At 49.7% G+C, this 17,701-nt stretch overlaps 5 protein-coding genes across 5 annotated transcripts in view; 1 reads left to right on the forward strand and 4 right to left on the reverse strand.

Annotated features, from left to right (window-relative positions):
- ST8SIA1 (ST8 alpha-N-acetyl-neuraminide alpha-2,8-sialyltransferase 1) overlaps nucleotides 1–17,701 on the forward strand; it is a 143,506-nt gene that overhangs the window by 104,798 nt on the left and 21,007 nt on the right. The gene's annotated exons all lie outside the window — the stretch shown is intronic.
- LOC146545382 (E3 ubiquitin-protein ligase Topors-like) lies at nucleotides 197–1,895 on the reverse strand. The gene is made up of 2 exons (XM_085231677.1): nucleotides 1,568–1,895; nucleotides 197–1,352 (listed from the first exon to the last, which is right to left on the reverse strand). Exon 2 carries the CDS (start codon nucleotides 1,271–1,273, stop codon nucleotides 212–214), a length of 1,062 nt encoding a protein of 353 aa, XP_085087803.1. The 5' UTR covers nucleotides 1,274–1,352; nucleotides 1,568–1,895; the 3' UTR covers nucleotides 197–211.
- Nucleotides 2,244–3,525, reverse strand: LOC146545383 (E3 ubiquitin-protein ligase Topors-like). The gene has a single exon (XM_085231735.1). It carries the CDS (start codon nucleotides 3,450–3,452, stop codon nucleotides 2,391–2,393), a length of 1,062 nt encoding a protein of 353 aa, XP_085087861.1. The 5' UTR covers nucleotides 3,453–3,525; the 3' UTR covers nucleotides 2,244–2,390.
- On the reverse strand, nucleotides 4,174–5,725 carry LOC146545384 (E3 ubiquitin-protein ligase Topors-like). The gene has a single exon (XM_085231713.1). The coding sequence runs from the start codon at nucleotides 5,629–5,631 to the stop codon at nucleotides 4,570–4,572; it is 1,062 nt and encodes a 353-aa protein (XP_085087839.1). The 5' UTR covers nucleotides 5,632–5,725; the 3' UTR covers nucleotides 4,174–4,569.
- LOC146545385 (E3 ubiquitin-protein ligase Topors-like) lies at nucleotides 5,916–7,922 on the reverse strand. Its single transcript, XM_085231724.1, has one exon. The coding sequence runs from the start codon at nucleotides 7,808–7,810 to the stop codon at nucleotides 6,749–6,751; it is 1,062 nt and encodes a 353-aa protein (XP_085087850.1). The 5' UTR covers nucleotides 7,811–7,922; the 3' UTR covers nucleotides 5,916–6,748.

Genomic DNA, 17,701 nt, shown 5'->3' on the forward strand with positions numbered 1-17,701 from the left:
CAGAGAGGCTGTAGGGAGTGATGTCTCCTTCCCTGGACATATTCAGAACTTGCCTGGGAAACCTACAGCGGGAAACCTGTTTTCAGACAAGGGTGGGATTGAACGTGACAATCTCTGTAGAGGTCCCTTCCAACCCGTAAAACCCTGAGGCTCTGTGTCATCTTTTTTTTTTCCACTTTATTTTTTTGATTAAGGAGAAGTGCAATCCCTGCTAGTGCTTCCGAGGGGGTGGCTTCTTGCAGGGCTGCTGTGGGTCTGGGTCACTGCCAGCCCTCCTCTTACGGGGCCGTCGGGCCCCCGCAGGCAAGTGGCCAGGAGCGGAGGGGCTGCTTCCGTCGGCAGAGGGGCCTGATGCTGCCGCCTGCTCCGTCTCCTCGTGGGGCTCCTCCTGTTCCATAGGAATGTGCGCAGCAGGCATGTGACTGAGATCCCCACGGAAGACAGCTTCTGATGTGCTGGGCTGCTCCTCTCTGTTGGCACTCTCTGTCATGCCGTTCGGTCCGGACATTGATGTAACAGTCCCTGGTGGGGAGACTGCGGGGCCAGGGGCGGCCACCACGCTGTCCTCCTGCCCCCTGGCTGCAGGGCCCTCCTCCTGCCCTCCGGACACATGGACGCCCTGGAGGCCCCGCTGCCCGTGGGCCTCCTCGCCCCACTGGCTCACGAGGGCGTCCACAAGGCCCTGGATGAGCGTCTCCGCTCTGTCCCCCAGGGCAGGCCGCAGGAGCTGGATCAGGGCCTCGCTGTGCAGCCCGATGTGACACAGGGCGTTCAGGATGAGGCTCTCTGCTGCCATTGCCTCCCGCCACTGTGTCCCAAAGATGTTTTGCAGCTCCTGGCGCAGCCATGGCAGCACAGGGTCAAGCATCTCCCGGTGCTGCCTGAACAGGGCTGCCCAGACCTCCATCAGGAGACCGCCCACCATAGGTCTCTCCACTTCCTCCACAGCCTCCTGCTCCTCTGGCAGCAGCAGAAAGTGTGGAGGGGATGGCGCATCATGCTGGTGGCTGTAGATGCGGGTGATGCCTGCCTGGAAGCAGGCAGGTACTGGTGATGCTGGGGGACAGATGATGAAATCCAGGTCGTTGTCCTTGTCCCACTCAGCAACCTTAACAACTGTCATTATCCTCCTGCAGAGCGGGCAGGTCTCTTTCTGCTTGGCCCACCGCAGGATGCAGCCGAGGCAGAACTCGTGACGGCACGGTACTGCATAGGCAATGTCCTTTCGCACGTCACGGCAGATGGGACACGTCCACGCCTCCTCTGCTGCCATGGTCTTCACGCTGTGGCCTGATGGGGAGTGAAGATGAGTCGCTCTCCCTCACCAGCGCCTCAGCAGTGAAAGTTGCGCACTGCAAGAGGGAGAGAGGCCATGGTCATTCCCTGTCCCAGAGACAGACAGAAGAAACGTCCTGCTCCTCAGCAGGAAACCCTCCAGACCCCGCACCTGTGCTGCCCCATGCCCCACATCCTCACAGGGTCAGACTGCACCCCTGGCCCTGGCAGCTCCCCCATCCCAAAGCTCACCCCGTGGCCACCCTGGGGGACGTGTCCCCACCCAGCTCACCTGTGCTGCTGCACGTGCACCCCGTGGGGCCCCGGCTGCCTGAGCCAGGCAGGCCAGGGAATTACAGGTGAGGGCTGTACGGATGGGCACTGAGAGCAGCTGCCAGCAGTCCCCAAAGCACAGCCCAACACACAAGCAAAATCCTCGCTCCACCTCCAAGCCGCACACACTCGCTCGGCAGGAGTCCAGGCACGAGAGTGACCGGGCCAGGCCCTGCCAGCGCCCAAAGCTCGGTGGCATCACAGCCTGTTGCTCAGTGATGTCACCGCAGTCCTTGTGCCACCACAGCACTCCGCCCAGCAGCACAGCATTCATGTGTCTGCACACGGGGGGCTGCACTTTGCGTTCATATGTTTGCACACGGAGCGTCGCTCACGTGAGGAAAGGATAAGAGACCTGGGACTCCTCAGCACTGAGAAGACTGAGGGGCAATCTTATTGCTGCTTATAAATGCACAATGGAAGAGTCAAATGGGTGTGGCCAGTCTTCATTCAGTGGTTCCCAGTGAGAGAACAAGGGGCAATGGGCACAAAATGGAACGTGGGATGTTCCATCTGAACACGAGGAAAAACTTTTTAATGTGTGGATTACAGAGCAGTGGAAGAGGCTGTCCAGAGAGGCTGTAGGGAGTGATGTCTCCTTCCCTGGACATATTCAGAACTTGCCTGGGAAACCTACAGCGGGAAACCTGTTTTCAGACAAGGGTGGGATTGAACGTGACAATCTCTGTAGAGGTCCCTTCCAACCCGTAAAACCCTGAGGCTCTGTGTCATCTTTTTTTTTTCCACTTTATTTTTTTGATTAAGGAGAAGTGCAATCCCTGCTAGTGCTTCCGAGGGGGTGGCTTCTTGCAGGGCTGCTGTGGGTCTGGGTCACTGCCAGCCCTCCTCTTACGGGGCCGCCGGGCCCCCGCAGGCGAGTGGCCAGGAGCGGAGGGGCTGCTTCCGTCGGCAGAGGGGCCTGATGCTGCCGCCTGCTCCGTCTCCTCGTGGGGCTCCTCCTGTTCCATAGGAATGTGCGCAGCAGGCATGTGACTGAGATCCCCACGGAAGACAGCTTCTGATGTGCTGGGCTGCTCCTCTCTGTTGGCACTCTCTGTCATGCCGTTCGGTCCGGACATTGATGTAACAGTCCCTGGTGGGGAGACTGCGGGGCCAGGGGCGGCCACCACGCTGTCCTCCTGCCCCCTGGCTGCAGGGCCCTCCTCCTGCCCTCCGGACACATGGACGCCCTGGAGGCCCCGCTGCCCGTGGGCCTCCTCGCCCCACTGGCTCACGAGGGCGTCCACAAGGCCCTGGATGAGCGTCTCCGCTCTGTCCCCCAGGGCAGGCCGCAGGAGCTGGATCAGGGCCTCGCTGTGCAGCCCGATGTGACACAGGGCGTTCAGGATGAGGCTCTCTGCTGCCATTGCCTCCCGCCACTGTGTCCCAAAGATGTTTTGCAGCTCCTGGCGCAGCCATGGCAGCACAGGGTCGAGCATCTCCCGGTGCTGCCTGAACAGGGCTGCCCAGACCTCCATCAGGAGACCGCCCACCATAGGTCTCTCCACTTCCTCCACAGCCTCCTGCTCCTCTGGCAGCAGCAGAAAGTGTGGAGGGGATGGCGCATCATGCTGGTGGCTGTAGATGCGGGTGATGCCTGCCTGGAAGCAGGCAGGTACTGGTGATGCTGGGGGACAGATGATGAAATCCAGGTCGTTGTCCTTTTCCCACTCAGCAACCTTAACAACTGTCATTATCCTCCTGCAGAGCGGGCAGGTCTCTTTCTGCTTGGCCCACCGCAGGATGCAGCCGAGGCAGAACTCGTGACGGCACGGTACTGCATAGGCAATGTCCTTTCGCACGTCACGGCAGATGGGACACGTCCACGCCTCCTCTGCTGCCATGGTCTTCACGCTGTGGCCTGATGGGGAGTGAAGATGAGTCGCTCTCCCTCACCAGCGCCTCAGCAGTGAAAGTTGTGCACTGCAAGAGGGAGAGAGGCCATGGTCATTCCCTGTCCCAGAGACAGACAGAAGAAACGTCCTGCTCCTCAGCAGGAAACCCTCCAGACCCCGCACCTGTGCTGCCCCATGCCCCACATCCTCACAGGGTCAGACTGCACCCCTGGCCCTGGCAGCTCCCCCATCCCAAAGCTCACCCCGTGGCCACCCTGGGGGACGTGTCCCCACCCAGCTCACCTGTGCTGCTGCACGTGCACCCCGTGGGGCCCCGGCTGCCTGAGCCAGGCAGGCCAGGGAATTACAGGTGAGGGCTGTACGGATGGGCACTGAGAGCAGCTGCCAGCAGTCCCCAAAGCACAGCCCAACACACAAGCAAAATCCTCGCTCCACCTCCAAGCCGCACACACTCGCTCGGCAGGAGTCCAGGCACGAGAGTGACCGGGCCAGGCCCTGCCAGCGCCCAAAGCTCGGTGGCATCACAGCCTGTTGCTCAGTGATGTCACCGCAGTCCTTGTGCCACCACAGCACTCCGCCCAGCAGCACAGCATTCATGTGTCTGCACACGGGGGGCTGCACTTTGCGTTCATATGTTTGCACACGGAGCGTCGCTCACGTGAGGAAAGGATAAGAGACCTGGGACTTCTCAGCACTGAGAAGACTGAGGGGCAATCTTATTGCTGCTTATAAATGCACAATGGAAGAGTCAAATGGGTGTGGCCAGTCTTCATTCAGTGGTTCCCAGTGAGAGAACAAGGGGCAATGGGCACAAAATGGAACGTGGGATGTTCCATCTGAACACGAGGAAAAACTTTTTAATGTGTGGATTACAGAGCAGTGGAAGAGGCTGTCCAGAGAGGCTGTAGGGAGTGATGTCTCCTTCCCTGGACATATTCAGAACTTGCCTGGGAAACCTACAGCGGGAAACCTGTTTTCAGACAAGGGTGGGATTGAACGTGACAATCTCTGTAGAGGTCCCTTCCAACCCGTAAAACCCTGAGGCTCTGTGTCATCTTTTTTTTTTCCACTTTATTTTTTTGATTAAGGAGAAGTGCAATCCCTGCTAGTGCTTCCGAGGGGGTGGCTTCTTGCAGGGCTGCTGTGGGTCTGGGTCACTGCCAGCCCTCCTCTTACGGGGCCGCCGGGCCCCCGCAGGCGAGTGGCCAGGAGCGGAGGGGCTGCTTCCGTCGGCAGAGGGGCCTGATGCTGCCGCCTGCTCCGTCTCCTCGTGGGGCTCCTCCTGTTCCATAGGAATGTGCGCAGCAGGCATGTGACTGAGATCCCCACGGAAGACAGCTTCTGATGTGCTGGGCTGCTCCTCTCTGTTGGCACTCTCTGTCATGCCGTTCGGTCCGGACATTGATGTAACAGTCCCTGGTGGGGAGACTGCGGGGCCAGGGGCGGCCACCACGCTGTCCTCCTGCCCCCTGGCTGCAGGGCCCTCCTCCTGCCCTCCGGACACATGGACGCCCTGGAGGCCCCGCTGCCCGTGGGCCTCCTCGCCCCACTGGCTCACGAGGGCGTCCACAAGGCCCTGGATGAGCGTCTCCGCTCTGTCCCCCAGGGCAGGCCGCAGGAGCTGGATCAGGGCCTCGCTGTGCAGCCCGATGTGACACAGGGCGTTCAGGATGAGGCTCTCTGCTGCCATTGCCTCCCGCCACTGTGTCCCAAAGATGTTTTGCAGCTCCTGGCGCAGCCATGGCAGCACAGGGTCGAGCATCTCCCGGTGCTGCCTGAACAGGGCTGCCCAGACCTCCATCAGGAGACCGCCCACCATAGGTCTCTCCACTTCCTCCACAGCCTCCTGCTCCTCTGGCAGCAGCAGAAAGTGTGGAGGGGATGGCGCATCATGCTGGTGGCTGTAGATGCGGGTGATGCCTGCCTGGAAGCAGGCAGGTACTGGTGATGCTGGGGGACAGATGATGAAATCCAGGTCGTTGTCCTTGTCCCACTCAGCAACCTTAACAACTGTCATTATCCTCCTGCAGAGCGGGCAGGTCTCTTTCTGCTTGGCCCACCGCAGGATGCAGCCGAGGCAGAACTCGTGACGGCACGGTACTGCATAGGCAATGTCCTTTCGCACGTCACGGCAGATGGGACACGTCCACGCCTCCTCTGCTGCCATGGTCTTCACGCTGTGGCCTGATGGGGAGTGAAGATGAGTCGCTCTCCCTCACCAGCGCCTCAGCAGTGAAAGTTGTGCACTGCAAGAGGGAGAGAGGCCATGGTCATTCCCTGTCCCAGAGACAGACAGAAGAAACGTCCTGCTCCTCAGCAGGAAACCCTCCAGACCCCGCACCTGTGCTGCCCCATGCCCCACATCCTCACAGGGTCAGACTGCACCCCTGGCCCTGGCAGCTCCCCCATCCCAAAGCTCACCCCGTGGCCACCCTGGGGGACGTGTCCCCACCCAGCTCACCTGTGCTGCTGCACGTGCACCCCGTGGGGCCCCGGCTGCCTGAGCCAGGCAGGCCAGGGAATTACAGGTGAGGGCTGTACGGATGGGCACTGAGAGCAGCTGCCAGCAGTCCCCAAAGCACAGCCCAACACACAAGCAAAATCCTCGCTCCACCTCCAAGCCGCACACACTCGCTCGGCAGGAGTCCAGGCACGAGAGTGACCGGGCCAGGCCCTGCCAGCGCCCAAAGCTCGGTGGCATCACAGCCTGTTGCTCAGTGATGTCACCGCAGTCCTTGTGCCACCACAGCACTCCGCCCAGCAGCACAGCATTCATGTGTCTGCACACGGGGGGCTGCACTTTGCGTTCATATGTTTGCACACGGAGCGTCGCTCACGTGAGGAAAGGATAAGAGACCTGGGACTCCTCAGCACTGAGAAGACTGAGGGGCAATCTTATTGCTGCTTATAAATGCACAATGGAAGAGTCAAATGGGTGTGGCCAGTCTTCATTCAGTGGTTCCCAGTGAGAGAACAAGGGGCAATGGGCACAAAATGGAACGTGGGATGTTCCATCTGAACACGAGGAAAAACTTTTTAATGTGTGGATTACAGAGCAGTGGAAGAGGCTGTCCAGAGAGGCTGTAGGGAGTGATGTCTCCTTCCCTGGACATATTCAGAACTTGCCTGGGAAACCTACAGCGGGAAACCTGTTTTCAGACAAGGGTGGGATTGAACGTGACAATCTCTGTAGAGGTCCCTTCCAACCCGTAAAACCCTGAGGCTCTGTGTCATCTTTTTTTTTTCCACTTTATTTTTTTGATTAAGGAGAAGTGCAATCCCTGCTAGTGCTTCCGAGGGGGTGGCTTCTTGCAGGGCTGCTGTGGGTCTGGGTCACTGCCAGCCCTCCTCTTACGGGGCCGCCGGGCCCCCGCAGGCGAGTGGCCAGGAGCGGAGGGGCTGCTTCCGTCGGCAGAGGGGCCTGATGCTGCCGCCTGCTCCGTCTCCTCGTGGGGCTCCTCCTGTTCCATAGGAATGTGCGCAGCAGGCATGTGACTGAGATCCCCACGGAAGACAGCTTCTGATGTGCTGGGCTGCTCCTCTCTGTTGGCACTCTCTGTCATGCCGTTCGGTCCGGACATTGATGTAACAGTCCCTGGTGGGGAGACTGCGGGGCCAGGGGCGGCCACCACACTGTCCTCCTGCCCCCTGGCTGCAGGGCCCTCCTCCTGCCCTCCGGACACGTGGACGCCCTGGAGGCCCCGCTGCCCGTGGGCCTCCTCGCCCCACTGGCTCACGAGGGCGTCCACAAGGCCCTGGATGAGCGTCTCCGCTCTGTCCCCCAGGGCAGGCCGCAGGAGCTGGATCAGGGCCTCGCTGTGCAGCCCGATGTGACACAGGGCGTTCAGGATGAGGCTCTCTGCTGCCATTGCCTCCCGCCACTGTGTCCCAAAGATGTTTTGCAGCTCCTGGCGCAGCCATGGCAGCACAGGGTCGAGCATCTCCCGGTGCTGCCTGAACAGGGCTGCCCAGACCTCCATCAGGAAGCCGCCCACCATAGGTCTCTCCACTTCCTCCACAGCCTCCTGCTCCTCTGGCAGCAGCAGAAAGTGTGGAGGGGATGGCGCATCATGCTGGTGGCTGTAGATGCGGGTGATGCCTGCCTGGAAGCAGGCAGGTACTGGTGATGCTGGGGGACAGATGATGAAATCCAGGTCGTTGTCCTTGTCCCACTCAGCAACCTTAACAACTGTCATTATCCTCCTGCAGAGCGGGCAGGTCTCTTTCTGCTTGGCCCACCGCAGGATGCAGCCGAGGCAGAACTCGTGACGGCACGGTACTGCATAGGCAATGTCCTTTCGCACGTCACGGCAGATGGGACACGTCCACGCCTCCTCTGCTGCCATGGTCTTCACGCTGTGGCCTGATGGGGAGTGAAGATGAGTCGCTCTCCCTCACCAGCGCCTCAGCAGTGAAAGTTGCACACTGCAAGAGGGAGAGAGGCCATGGTCATTCCCTGTCCCAGAGACAGACAGAAGAAACGTCCTGCTCCTCAGCAGGAAACCCTCCAGACCCCGCACCTGTGCTGCCCCATGCCCCACATCCTCACAGGGTCAGACTGCACCCCTGGCCCTGGCAGCTCCCCCATCCCAAAGCTCACCCCGTGGCCACCCTGGGGGACGTATCCCCACCCAGCTCACCTGTGCTGCTGCACGTGCACCCCGTGGGGCCCCGGCTGCCTGAGCCAGGCAGGCCAGGGAATTACAGGTGAGGGCTGTACGGATGGGCACTGAGAGCAGCTGCCAGCAGTCCCCAAAGCACAGCCCAACACACAAGCAAAATCCTCGCTCCACCTCCAAGCCGCACACACTCGCTCGGCAGGAGTCCAGGCACGAGAGTGACCGGGCCAGGCCCTGCCAGCGCCCAAAGCTCGGTGGCATCACAGCCTGTTGCTCAGTGATGTCACCGCAGTCCTTGTGCCACCACAGCACTCCGCCCAGCAGCACAGCATTCATGTGTCTGCACACGGGGGGCTGCACTTTGCGTTCATATGTTTGCACACGGAGCGTCGCTCACGTGAGGAGAGGATAAGAGACCTGGGACTCCTCAGCACTGAGAAGACTGAGGGGCAATCTTATTGCTGCTTATAAATGCACAATGGAAGAGTCAAATGGGTGTGGCCAGTCTTCATTCAGTGGTTCCCAGTGAGAGAACAAGGGGCAATGGGCACAAAATGGAACGTGGGATGTTCCATCTGAACACGAGGAAAAACTTTTTAATGTGTGGATTACAGAGCAGTGGAAGAGGCTGTCCAGAGAGGCTGTAGGGAGTGATGTCTCCTTCCCTGGACATATTCAGAGCCCATCTGAACGCTGTCCTGTGAAACCTACTGCGGATAACCTGTTTTTGCAGGGAATTTGAGTGTGCTGGTCTCTATAGTGGTCCCTTCCAACCTGTTCTGTAAATGACAGTGAATTTGTCTCTTTAATCTTATCTGTCTAATTTATACTTCACTGACGACTGCGACACACTTTTTTCAAATATGGAAATAATGTAAATAACAGATTGAATGCTTAGAATTATTATGGCACTGAAATATCAGTATTTTCCTGAAAGTAAATGCAAGAGGGCGTTGTTCCAATAATGTATGTGTTAAGGTACTCTTCGCTACCAGATTTCTTTTTAATTTTGGGTTAACTGTAAGTTCTCAAGGCTGATGTTTGCGAAATGTAAATAGGGACCTTTTTATTGCATATTATGATGTTTAGACCCCTGGAAGTTTTATGAAATATCACTATATACTTTGAAGGTAAAAACTTGCATAACCTTTTTTTTTTTACCACAAGTTTGAATTTTGCAATCCTACAATTCTATTGTCATTATTAGTTTTCAAACACAACAGAAAATATTTATAGTGAGCTTTTCATGTGAAGGCTTGGGGCTCCTGTGCTATCATATATGTATATATCACAAAATAAAGCATGCCATGAAACTGCAAAATGTTGTGGAAGAAAACTGAGGGTTTTTTTATGACTCAGGGCAGCAAACCAGGTGGTGATTACTTGAGTTTCCCAAAGGAAATGAAATGTAGGAAGTGAACAATCAGGATATTTTAGGTCAGAGAATGTACGTATATGGAAATTTGTAAGCATGTGAAAACATGCGGAGCTATACTCAACATAAATGTAAAACAAAACTCTCGACAGTGCACAGACTGTGTTATAAATGATATTTTATACAATACTCTGTCACCTTCTGTTGCAGTGGGGAATATTTTGCTGTGATATTTTCTGTCCTGCCAAGGGTCCTTCCAGCTTGAGTGGGACTGGGCTCTGCCCCTTCCTCAGCCTTTGGTGACCTTCTCCTGTTTGTTTCCTGCAGGCATTATCTGGAGCATAAATTTTACTACCAGTTCAGCTGTGAACCTGGCAGGAAAGCAAAGTGGTGCACAGCATTTGGCTGCCTCAGAAAGTCTGTTTATGTGCTGTACCCACACACGATCACAAACCTTTTACCAGTATGAGGACTTACAGCAGCAACATATTTGCTTTTTATTCCTCTATCACACTCTGTGCTGGCTTTTTTAGGCATCACTAAGACCCACACTGGTTGTTCCTGGCTAGCGAAGTTACAGCAACTAAAGACAGGTCCTCTGGCTGACTCCCTGTGCTACAGGAAACTCCCAGTTGTAATCCCGGAGCCTGTGACAGTGGCAAATTACGGCTTTTTTCTCATTCCTATTGCTCTGCACTGGTGTGTTTCTCTTATTTGAAGTGCCTTAGAGATAAACCTACACTGGTAAATAAAAGAGGACTAAGGACTAATCCATGATTTCAATATCAAGCAGCACAGTGCACAGGCTGGTTTACAGGGTCATCAGCTCAGCAGTGTGTTTGTCTTGGAAAGAACTAGCTGGAGTATCTGGAATAGAGCTAACATCACTAAGCTATGTGAACAATCAGGAATCCAGTACTTTTTCTTGCTTTGGGGTCATTTTTAATTTAACAGAGATGATGAATTTCTGAACACTCTAGAACAGTACATTTAGATATGACTGTATATAACTGTCCTCTTACAAACAAGATTTGCACAAGTTCCTGGTGTTCTTTTGGGTATGTGAATGTCTAGAACAAGAATGAGATTTTTTGTTTAGAAAAATCTAAACAAAGTGTTGAGAGAAAACTGATTGCTCCATCTATACTGAGCAATTTTTTTTTCTGTGTCTCTATTGTGAATAGTGGGTTTATTCATAGATTTTGACGTGCAAGCTACAAGAGTCTTTTTAAGATCATCTGTAAGCATTTTTTGTATATCAAATATCAGGTTAGAGGCAATAAGATACTGGCAGTGGCCTTGATTTCTTATGCTTCTTATGTAGCATCTGACAGTTGTAGCATTTGGTTATTTATTACAGGTCTTAAGGTCATTACAAGACATCAGAAAACATTTCTGGGCTGTTCGAAGTTTCTATTGAGCCTTCTGAAGCCAGCATCTCTTAAGGTGCTGACAAGTGGACATCCACTCCAACAAACTCCTGCTGCTCACTGGCATCTCAGCTCTGCAGAATGTCCTCAGCAGATCACTGTCCCAGATACAGCAGAAGCTGTATACTGAGGTGATCCCTCCACTCCTTTGTTCCTCAGCCCTTGTACCCTGGGTGCTGGGGAAATTTGTACATGTTACTACATCCAAAAGAGTTGTACACAAACAATTTCAGCTAGATCATGCTGAAAGAGATACCCCTGCTGGACTATCCCAAGAGACATGGTGGTTAGTATACTGTAGCTGAACTAGGTCAGACATATGCCTTACACATACCTCTAGTACTTCTTGATTCTGAGAAGAATAACCAGAAGACTAGCTGACATGTATTGCCTGAACTATTTTTTCCAACTGCTTTCTAGGCAGCAATTCATTAGGCAAATAATTATGCCCTAGAACAAAAGTGTTTCTGCTTTTGAATCCATACTCCTAGATCTGCTGAGCAGAAAACGGAACTGGGTATAGCTGCTGGAACTGAGTACAAGACCTTTCTGTCAGAGCATTCATGCAGTGTGCTGTCATCTTTCTTGTCACTTCATGCTTGAATATGGTTGCTGCCATCCCTCTTTTCTCCTGGTATATTAAACAACCACGGTTCAGGAATGCAAGTGATTATGCTAAATTAATTGTCTCCATACCCTTGTGTATCCAGATATTATCATTGATTTTAGTTGAATGTTCACAGCATGCTTCTTGAATAATGCAATGTACTGGTGGTTTTTGAAACGTTAAATATCTGGCATATGATATCATGAAGAAATCTATAATAAAAAATCAGTTTATATCCATTGAAATCTGAGAACTTGTGTCAATTTAAAGCATCAAAAAGCATCCTCATATTCCTACCTTTCTGAGATTTTTTTCAAAGTAGAGAAATCTTTCCAAATGTGATATTCCTCAGGTTGTTCTTTTTAAAAAAAGAAATGCAGATGTAGGGGAAGGTGGAAGAAATGTTCTGATTTTTCTAATGACCTAAACCAGTTTGAGGAGAAGTTGTTGATATTACAAGCAAAGTGCTAGATTGCTGTAACACATCAGTTTCCTGACCAGTTTGACAAGGCAGAGCAACACTGCATACTGTAACTTATTAGAATTGTAGCAATCAGAGGAGGGAAATTTGGCCTTGAGGCAAATTCAGAAAAAATAAGTTGCTTGTTGAAAAGTGTATTAGTTCTTCAAGTCATTATCTGGATAAAGAGAGCTTCAGCAATAGCTCCCAAGTTCTTCTCATCAGCATACAAGGTATTCTGGCAGACATTGGTAAAACAAAAAGCTAAATTCCACCAGTTGTGTTTCTTCGGCTCCTTTGAGAGTATCTTTCTGAGCTTCTAGGGATATAAAGATCTAGTAACTGGTGAATGGTTTTCACCTTAGAGGAATGTAATCGCATTTTCACCATTCCTCGAGTTGGGATTTATGGTTGTGGCTGTCCTTTGTCCCATGTTAATTATGGTTAACCCCATATTCTTCAGAGCCACTGTCATGTCTGACATTTAAAGCTACTTTTAAACCTCCAGTCTAGCCCTATCTGAAAAATGCTGTGGCCTTATCAAATGGATGTCATTATGGTATGCTGTCTTCGTGTCTCTGCACTGTGTGTGGATCCCAGACCATACCTTCTTCTTCATTCCAAAATACCCTTTAACCTGGTTGTCAGGTCCAAACCTAAAGGTTTTTCATATATTGTGTTACTGTTGCTTCACAGAGGCAAACCATTAATGAATAGCTTTTGTTTTTGCTTGATCATAGAATAATGCTTTAAAATAAGGGCTTCATCATTGTTTACATCCTTGTTTATTGTGTTTATTGTAATCACATAAAGTATGTGGAAGTCATTTATTATTAATCTGATCATCAAAAGTCCTTGGGTAGAATTTCTATTGTAATTCAGTAATAATTACTCTGAGCATTAAAGGAAAGGAGCTTAGTCTTTGTGCTGTTTGAATCTGAAAAGAATCACCTTAATTTTGTAGAAAGTCAAACTTTTCTCCTTAATCATTTGAATGTGAACATCTATAACAGCCAATGTTCCCTGGGTTTCACAGAGAAAAGCTAGCTCAGAGGAGGACATAAAAACCACATATGTGGTTTCACATATAACGCTTGTTGGGAAGGTGCTTACTTTGTTCTCTGTAACTCATACAGTGTCAGTGGGACCCTTCAGTCTAATTCCTGTCATGGCACTGTTTTGATAACTTCATGAAGGGAATTATAGAATCATAGAATCATAGAATGGCCCAGGTGGAAGAGGACCATAATGACCATAATGTAGTTTCAAGCCCCCTGCTATGTGCAGGGTCGCCAACCAGCAGACCAGGCTGCCCAGAGCCACATCCAGCCTGGCCTTGAATGCCTCCAGGGATGGGGCATCCACAGCCTCCTTGGGCAACCTGCTCCAGTGTGTCACCACTCTGTGTGAAAAACTTCCTCCTAATATCTAACCTAAACCTCCCCTGTTTCAGTTTAAAATCATTCCCCCTTGTCCTATCACTATCCACCCTTGTGAACAGCTGTTCCCTCTCCTGTTTATATGCTCCCTTCAGGTAATGGAAAGCTACAATGAGGTCTTCCCAGAACCTTCTCTTGTCCAACCTAACCAAGCCCAGTTCCCTCAACCTTTCTTCATAGAAGAGGTGCTCCAGCCCTCTGATTTTTGGAATTGATGAGAAGACCTGAATCAAATTAAAAGAAACAAAACTGAGGCTGGCTGTCTGCCTTTTTTTTTCTTCTACTTTTTCTGACTAAAACTTTCAGATAATATAGTTTAAGTTTTCCCCAGGCAATCTGCAAAATCAGGCTGACTGATTTCAGCTGAATGACATATAGCTTGGTTCAGAAAACTGCCCAAGGAAGATTGTCCTATTTTATGTGAGAGGCAGTCATCTCATTCATTGAAGTTAGTCACTGAAGTATTAGGTCCAAGTTCTGTTTCTTTTTCTGTTGGAAAGGACTTAAATGTCTATCCATCATCTAGTAGTAGAAGTCCTAACCACCAAGAAAGGGTATGAGAAGGCAGTACAAACTCTGACTTATGTTAAACAAGAGGCATAGCACTTACAGGTGTGAGACAAAAGAACACAGATTTCATTTACAAAGCTACTCGTGTATTAGATAGTATCAATACCATTGATATCTTTCTGACATTTGAAAACTATGAGTACTAGTGAGTTGAGTGTCTTGCTCCACTTTTCTCCACAAGTAAATACAGTACTCAGGGACTGAACAAGCCTTACAGAAATATTACCCCAGTCCTAGAAAACATTTATTTCCTGCTACCTTAAAAGAAAAGACGCTGTGTCTCATTTGAGTGAAGTTAATGAGGAGAAAAGGTTGAAGGAATTCCAGCACTTTCAAAAATACGGAAACAGTTGAAGAGATTTGCAAAAGCTCCAGCATGTTTCAGCTATATGTACTGTACTTCTGTTGTTGTTGCAAGTCTTCTAGTCATAGCAATTTACATTGAGTACAGGCTGTACTATGACTTGAAGAGAAACCTTAGCAGTTTAATCATGTTGCAAAGGAATTTAAGCAGCATTCTCAGCATTAAATACCGTGCATCCTGGAAATATATCTGGATGATACACTCAAAATTGTGGACTTTCTTATGGGCACCATACTGGAAGCACAATGTTAGAATCTGTCAAGCCTTAAGAAAAGGTAAAACAGAGAAAGGGGAAATTACTGGAAACAGATAAACATCCTACCAAAAACTGAAGTTGTTTCCAAACAAAGGAAAATGAAATCATTATAGTTTCTGGCTGATTTAATGTCAAATGTGTGTGTATGTATGTGTGTGGCAGACAGAAAAATTTTCCAATAATATGATAATATGTGTATGCTCAATTGATTTTAGAATCATAGAATCTCCCAAGTTGGAGGAGTCCCATAAGGATCATCAAGTCCAACTTTTGGCTCCACACAGAACCACCCAAAAATCAGACAATCTGAGAGTACTGTCCAGATGTTTCTTGAAATCTGGCAGCTCAGGAGTGTGACCACTGCCCTGTAGAGCCTGTTCCAGTGCCTGACCACTCTCTCAGTGAAGAACACTTTCCTTATATCTGGCCTTCTCCGGCACAGCTTCGTGCTGTTCCCTTGGGTTCTACTGTTGTTCACAAGAGAGAGAAAATCAACTCCTGACCATCCTCTCCTCCTTGTGAAGAAACAGTAGGCCACGATGAGGTCTCCCCTCGGTCTCCTCTTCTCTAGGCTGAACAAAGCAAGGACTTCAGCTGCTCCTCATATGTTTTCCCCTCTAGACCCTTCACCATCTTTTGGACACTCTCTAATAGCTTTCTGTCCTTTCTGTACTGTAGTGCCCCAAACTGCACACAGTACTAGAGGTGAGGACTCACCAGTGCTGTGTAGAGTGGGACAGTCACTTCCTTCAGTCTTTTAGTAATGCCGTCCTTAATGCAACCCAAGATGTGGTTGACCTTCCTGGCTGCCTGGGCACACTGTTGACTCATGTTCAACTTGCTATTGACCAAGACCCCCAGATCACTTTTTGGGAAGCTTCACTCCAGCATCTCATCCCCTAGACTGTAAGTATAGCCAGGATGCCAGGATTGCCCCTTCCAAGTGCAGAATCTGACACTCTTGTTTAAATTCATGTGATTGATGATTGCTCAACTTTATAATTTGTCTAGATCTGTCTGCAAGATCTCTCCACCTTGAACAGAGTCAACAGCTCTTCCTGATCTAGTATCATTGGGAAACTTGCTCAGTACACCTTCTAGTCCTACATCCAAGTCATTTATGAAAACATTAAAAAGAACTGTCCCTAAATGGAGCCCTGGGAAACTCTGCTAGTAACTGGCTGCCAGCCTGATGTAACTCCATTTAATGTAATCCTTGGGGCTCGACCCATCATCCAACTTTTCATCCATCTCATTATGTCTAGCCGTATGCTGGATGTTTTAGTTCAGAAGAATACTGTGAGAAACAGTATAGAAAGCTTTTACTTTTTTATAGAAATCCAAAAGATAACATCAACTGACTTCCTTGATCAATTAGATAGGTGACCTTGTCATAAAAGGAAATTAAATTAGTTAAACAGGACCGTCCCCTCATGAACCCATGTTTGCTGTGACCAGTGACTGCATTGTCTTTCAGGCACTTTTCAGTAACTTCCAGAATAGTTTTCTCCATATTTTTTACCAGACACTGAAGTGAGAATTACAGATCTGTTATTACCAGGGTCTTCTTTCTTGCCCTTCTTGAAAATTGGAACAATATTTGCTAGCTTTCAGTCAAGTGGGACTTCTCCAGATTCCCCAGAACATTGAAAAATAATTGAGAGAGGTCTTGTGTTAACATCAGTGAGCTCTCTGAGTACCCTGGGATAAATCCAATCAGACCCCAAGGACTTATACGCATCCAGGTAGAGCAGCAAATCCAATTAAACCATCAGGTAAAAAAAAAGTGCTCAGAGAAAACAGGGCCATTGCAGACAAGCTGTATGAATTATTTGCACCTGTACTTACTGTGGAAGAAACTGAGGACATTCCCTGTGCCACTGGGGAGATTCAGTAGGCTGAAACTGAGCCTACTGTGAACATAATTGACAGGACTGGACTCATCTATGAATATGGAAGGAACAGGAGTGTGTGTTTCTTCACTTAAAACTGCGTTGATACTTGAAGATGGGGAGGTGTCAAATAGAGGACTGATGTTTAAAAACAATTTAAGCTAAAATTGTTCAAGTAGGTCTGTAAGCCTGATATCAAATTGGTAGACACTGTATTTTAAGATACTACTGACAAACACCTGGATATACTCTTGTGGAGAATCAGCAATGTTGTAAAACTTCTAGAGTTCTTTGAATAGATCATGAAATATGTGCATAAGAGTGCTGTAATGGCTATAGCCATTAGATAAAGTCTGTTTGAATTTTCAAGAGGCTTTTCACAAAGGAATCAGGACAATTATGTCATAAGAGAGAAGGAACTGGGTGAAATATTTGGTTGAAAGGATGCAGGGAATAGGACATTAAGCAAATACTTGAAAGCAACTCCCTGGGATTACTACACAGACAAACTACTCACGTATCATAAAATCTTTTGAACAGAAAATGCATGGATGTGGACAGAGTTCAAATATACTTGTTGTGTTCCTGCCCTTCCTCCTGTGTCCGTGTATGAGTTGCAGAGCGAAGGGTAGGCACTTTCAAAGATCTACTGAGCAGTGAGTCAAATCTCAAACATGATCTGTTAGAAGTCTTGAGAAACACCTGCCAGTCCTTCCAGGCATAACTGAACACCACCAGAATTATTGAGAAATGTTGCTGTGAATTGACATTATATGAAAGTGAAGTCTTCAGAAAGTACATTCTGAAAATCCATTTAAATTAGTGACTTCAAGGTCTAGCAACATCTGCAGTTCTGGCTTGAATTTTCCTTATTAATTTCCAGGGATTTTAGTGATGGCATGGACTCTTGTGCTAAGGTCTTGAAGGGACATCCTTGACTGTTAAAATGCCAATGTTTTTTTCTCTCTTCTGTCTTTTCAGCTTCTTGCCTGGCATCCACTAATCTAAATGCTCCAAAGCAATTTTTCGCCTGATTATAAGCAGAAGTGGTGACAGCTGAGGCTGTATAGAGGGAGAAGCTAATAAAGGAAATACAGAGATCATTTTTCACAGGTTTTAGAATTTTGTAAATTGTTTTTACCCCATTTTAAATATTGTAGATTCACCGCATGTTTCTGTAGACTACGAACAATTTTTTTGTTATGAAACTTTTAGAAAACAACAT

The sequence above is a fragment of the Meleagris gallopavo genome, chromosome 1 (genome assembly GCF_905368555.1).
Source record: "Meleagris gallopavo chromosome 1, MGAL_WU_HG_1.1, whole genome shotgun sequence".
Lineage (NCBI taxonomy): Eukaryota > Metazoa > Chordata > Aves > Galliformes > Phasianidae > Meleagris > Meleagris gallopavo.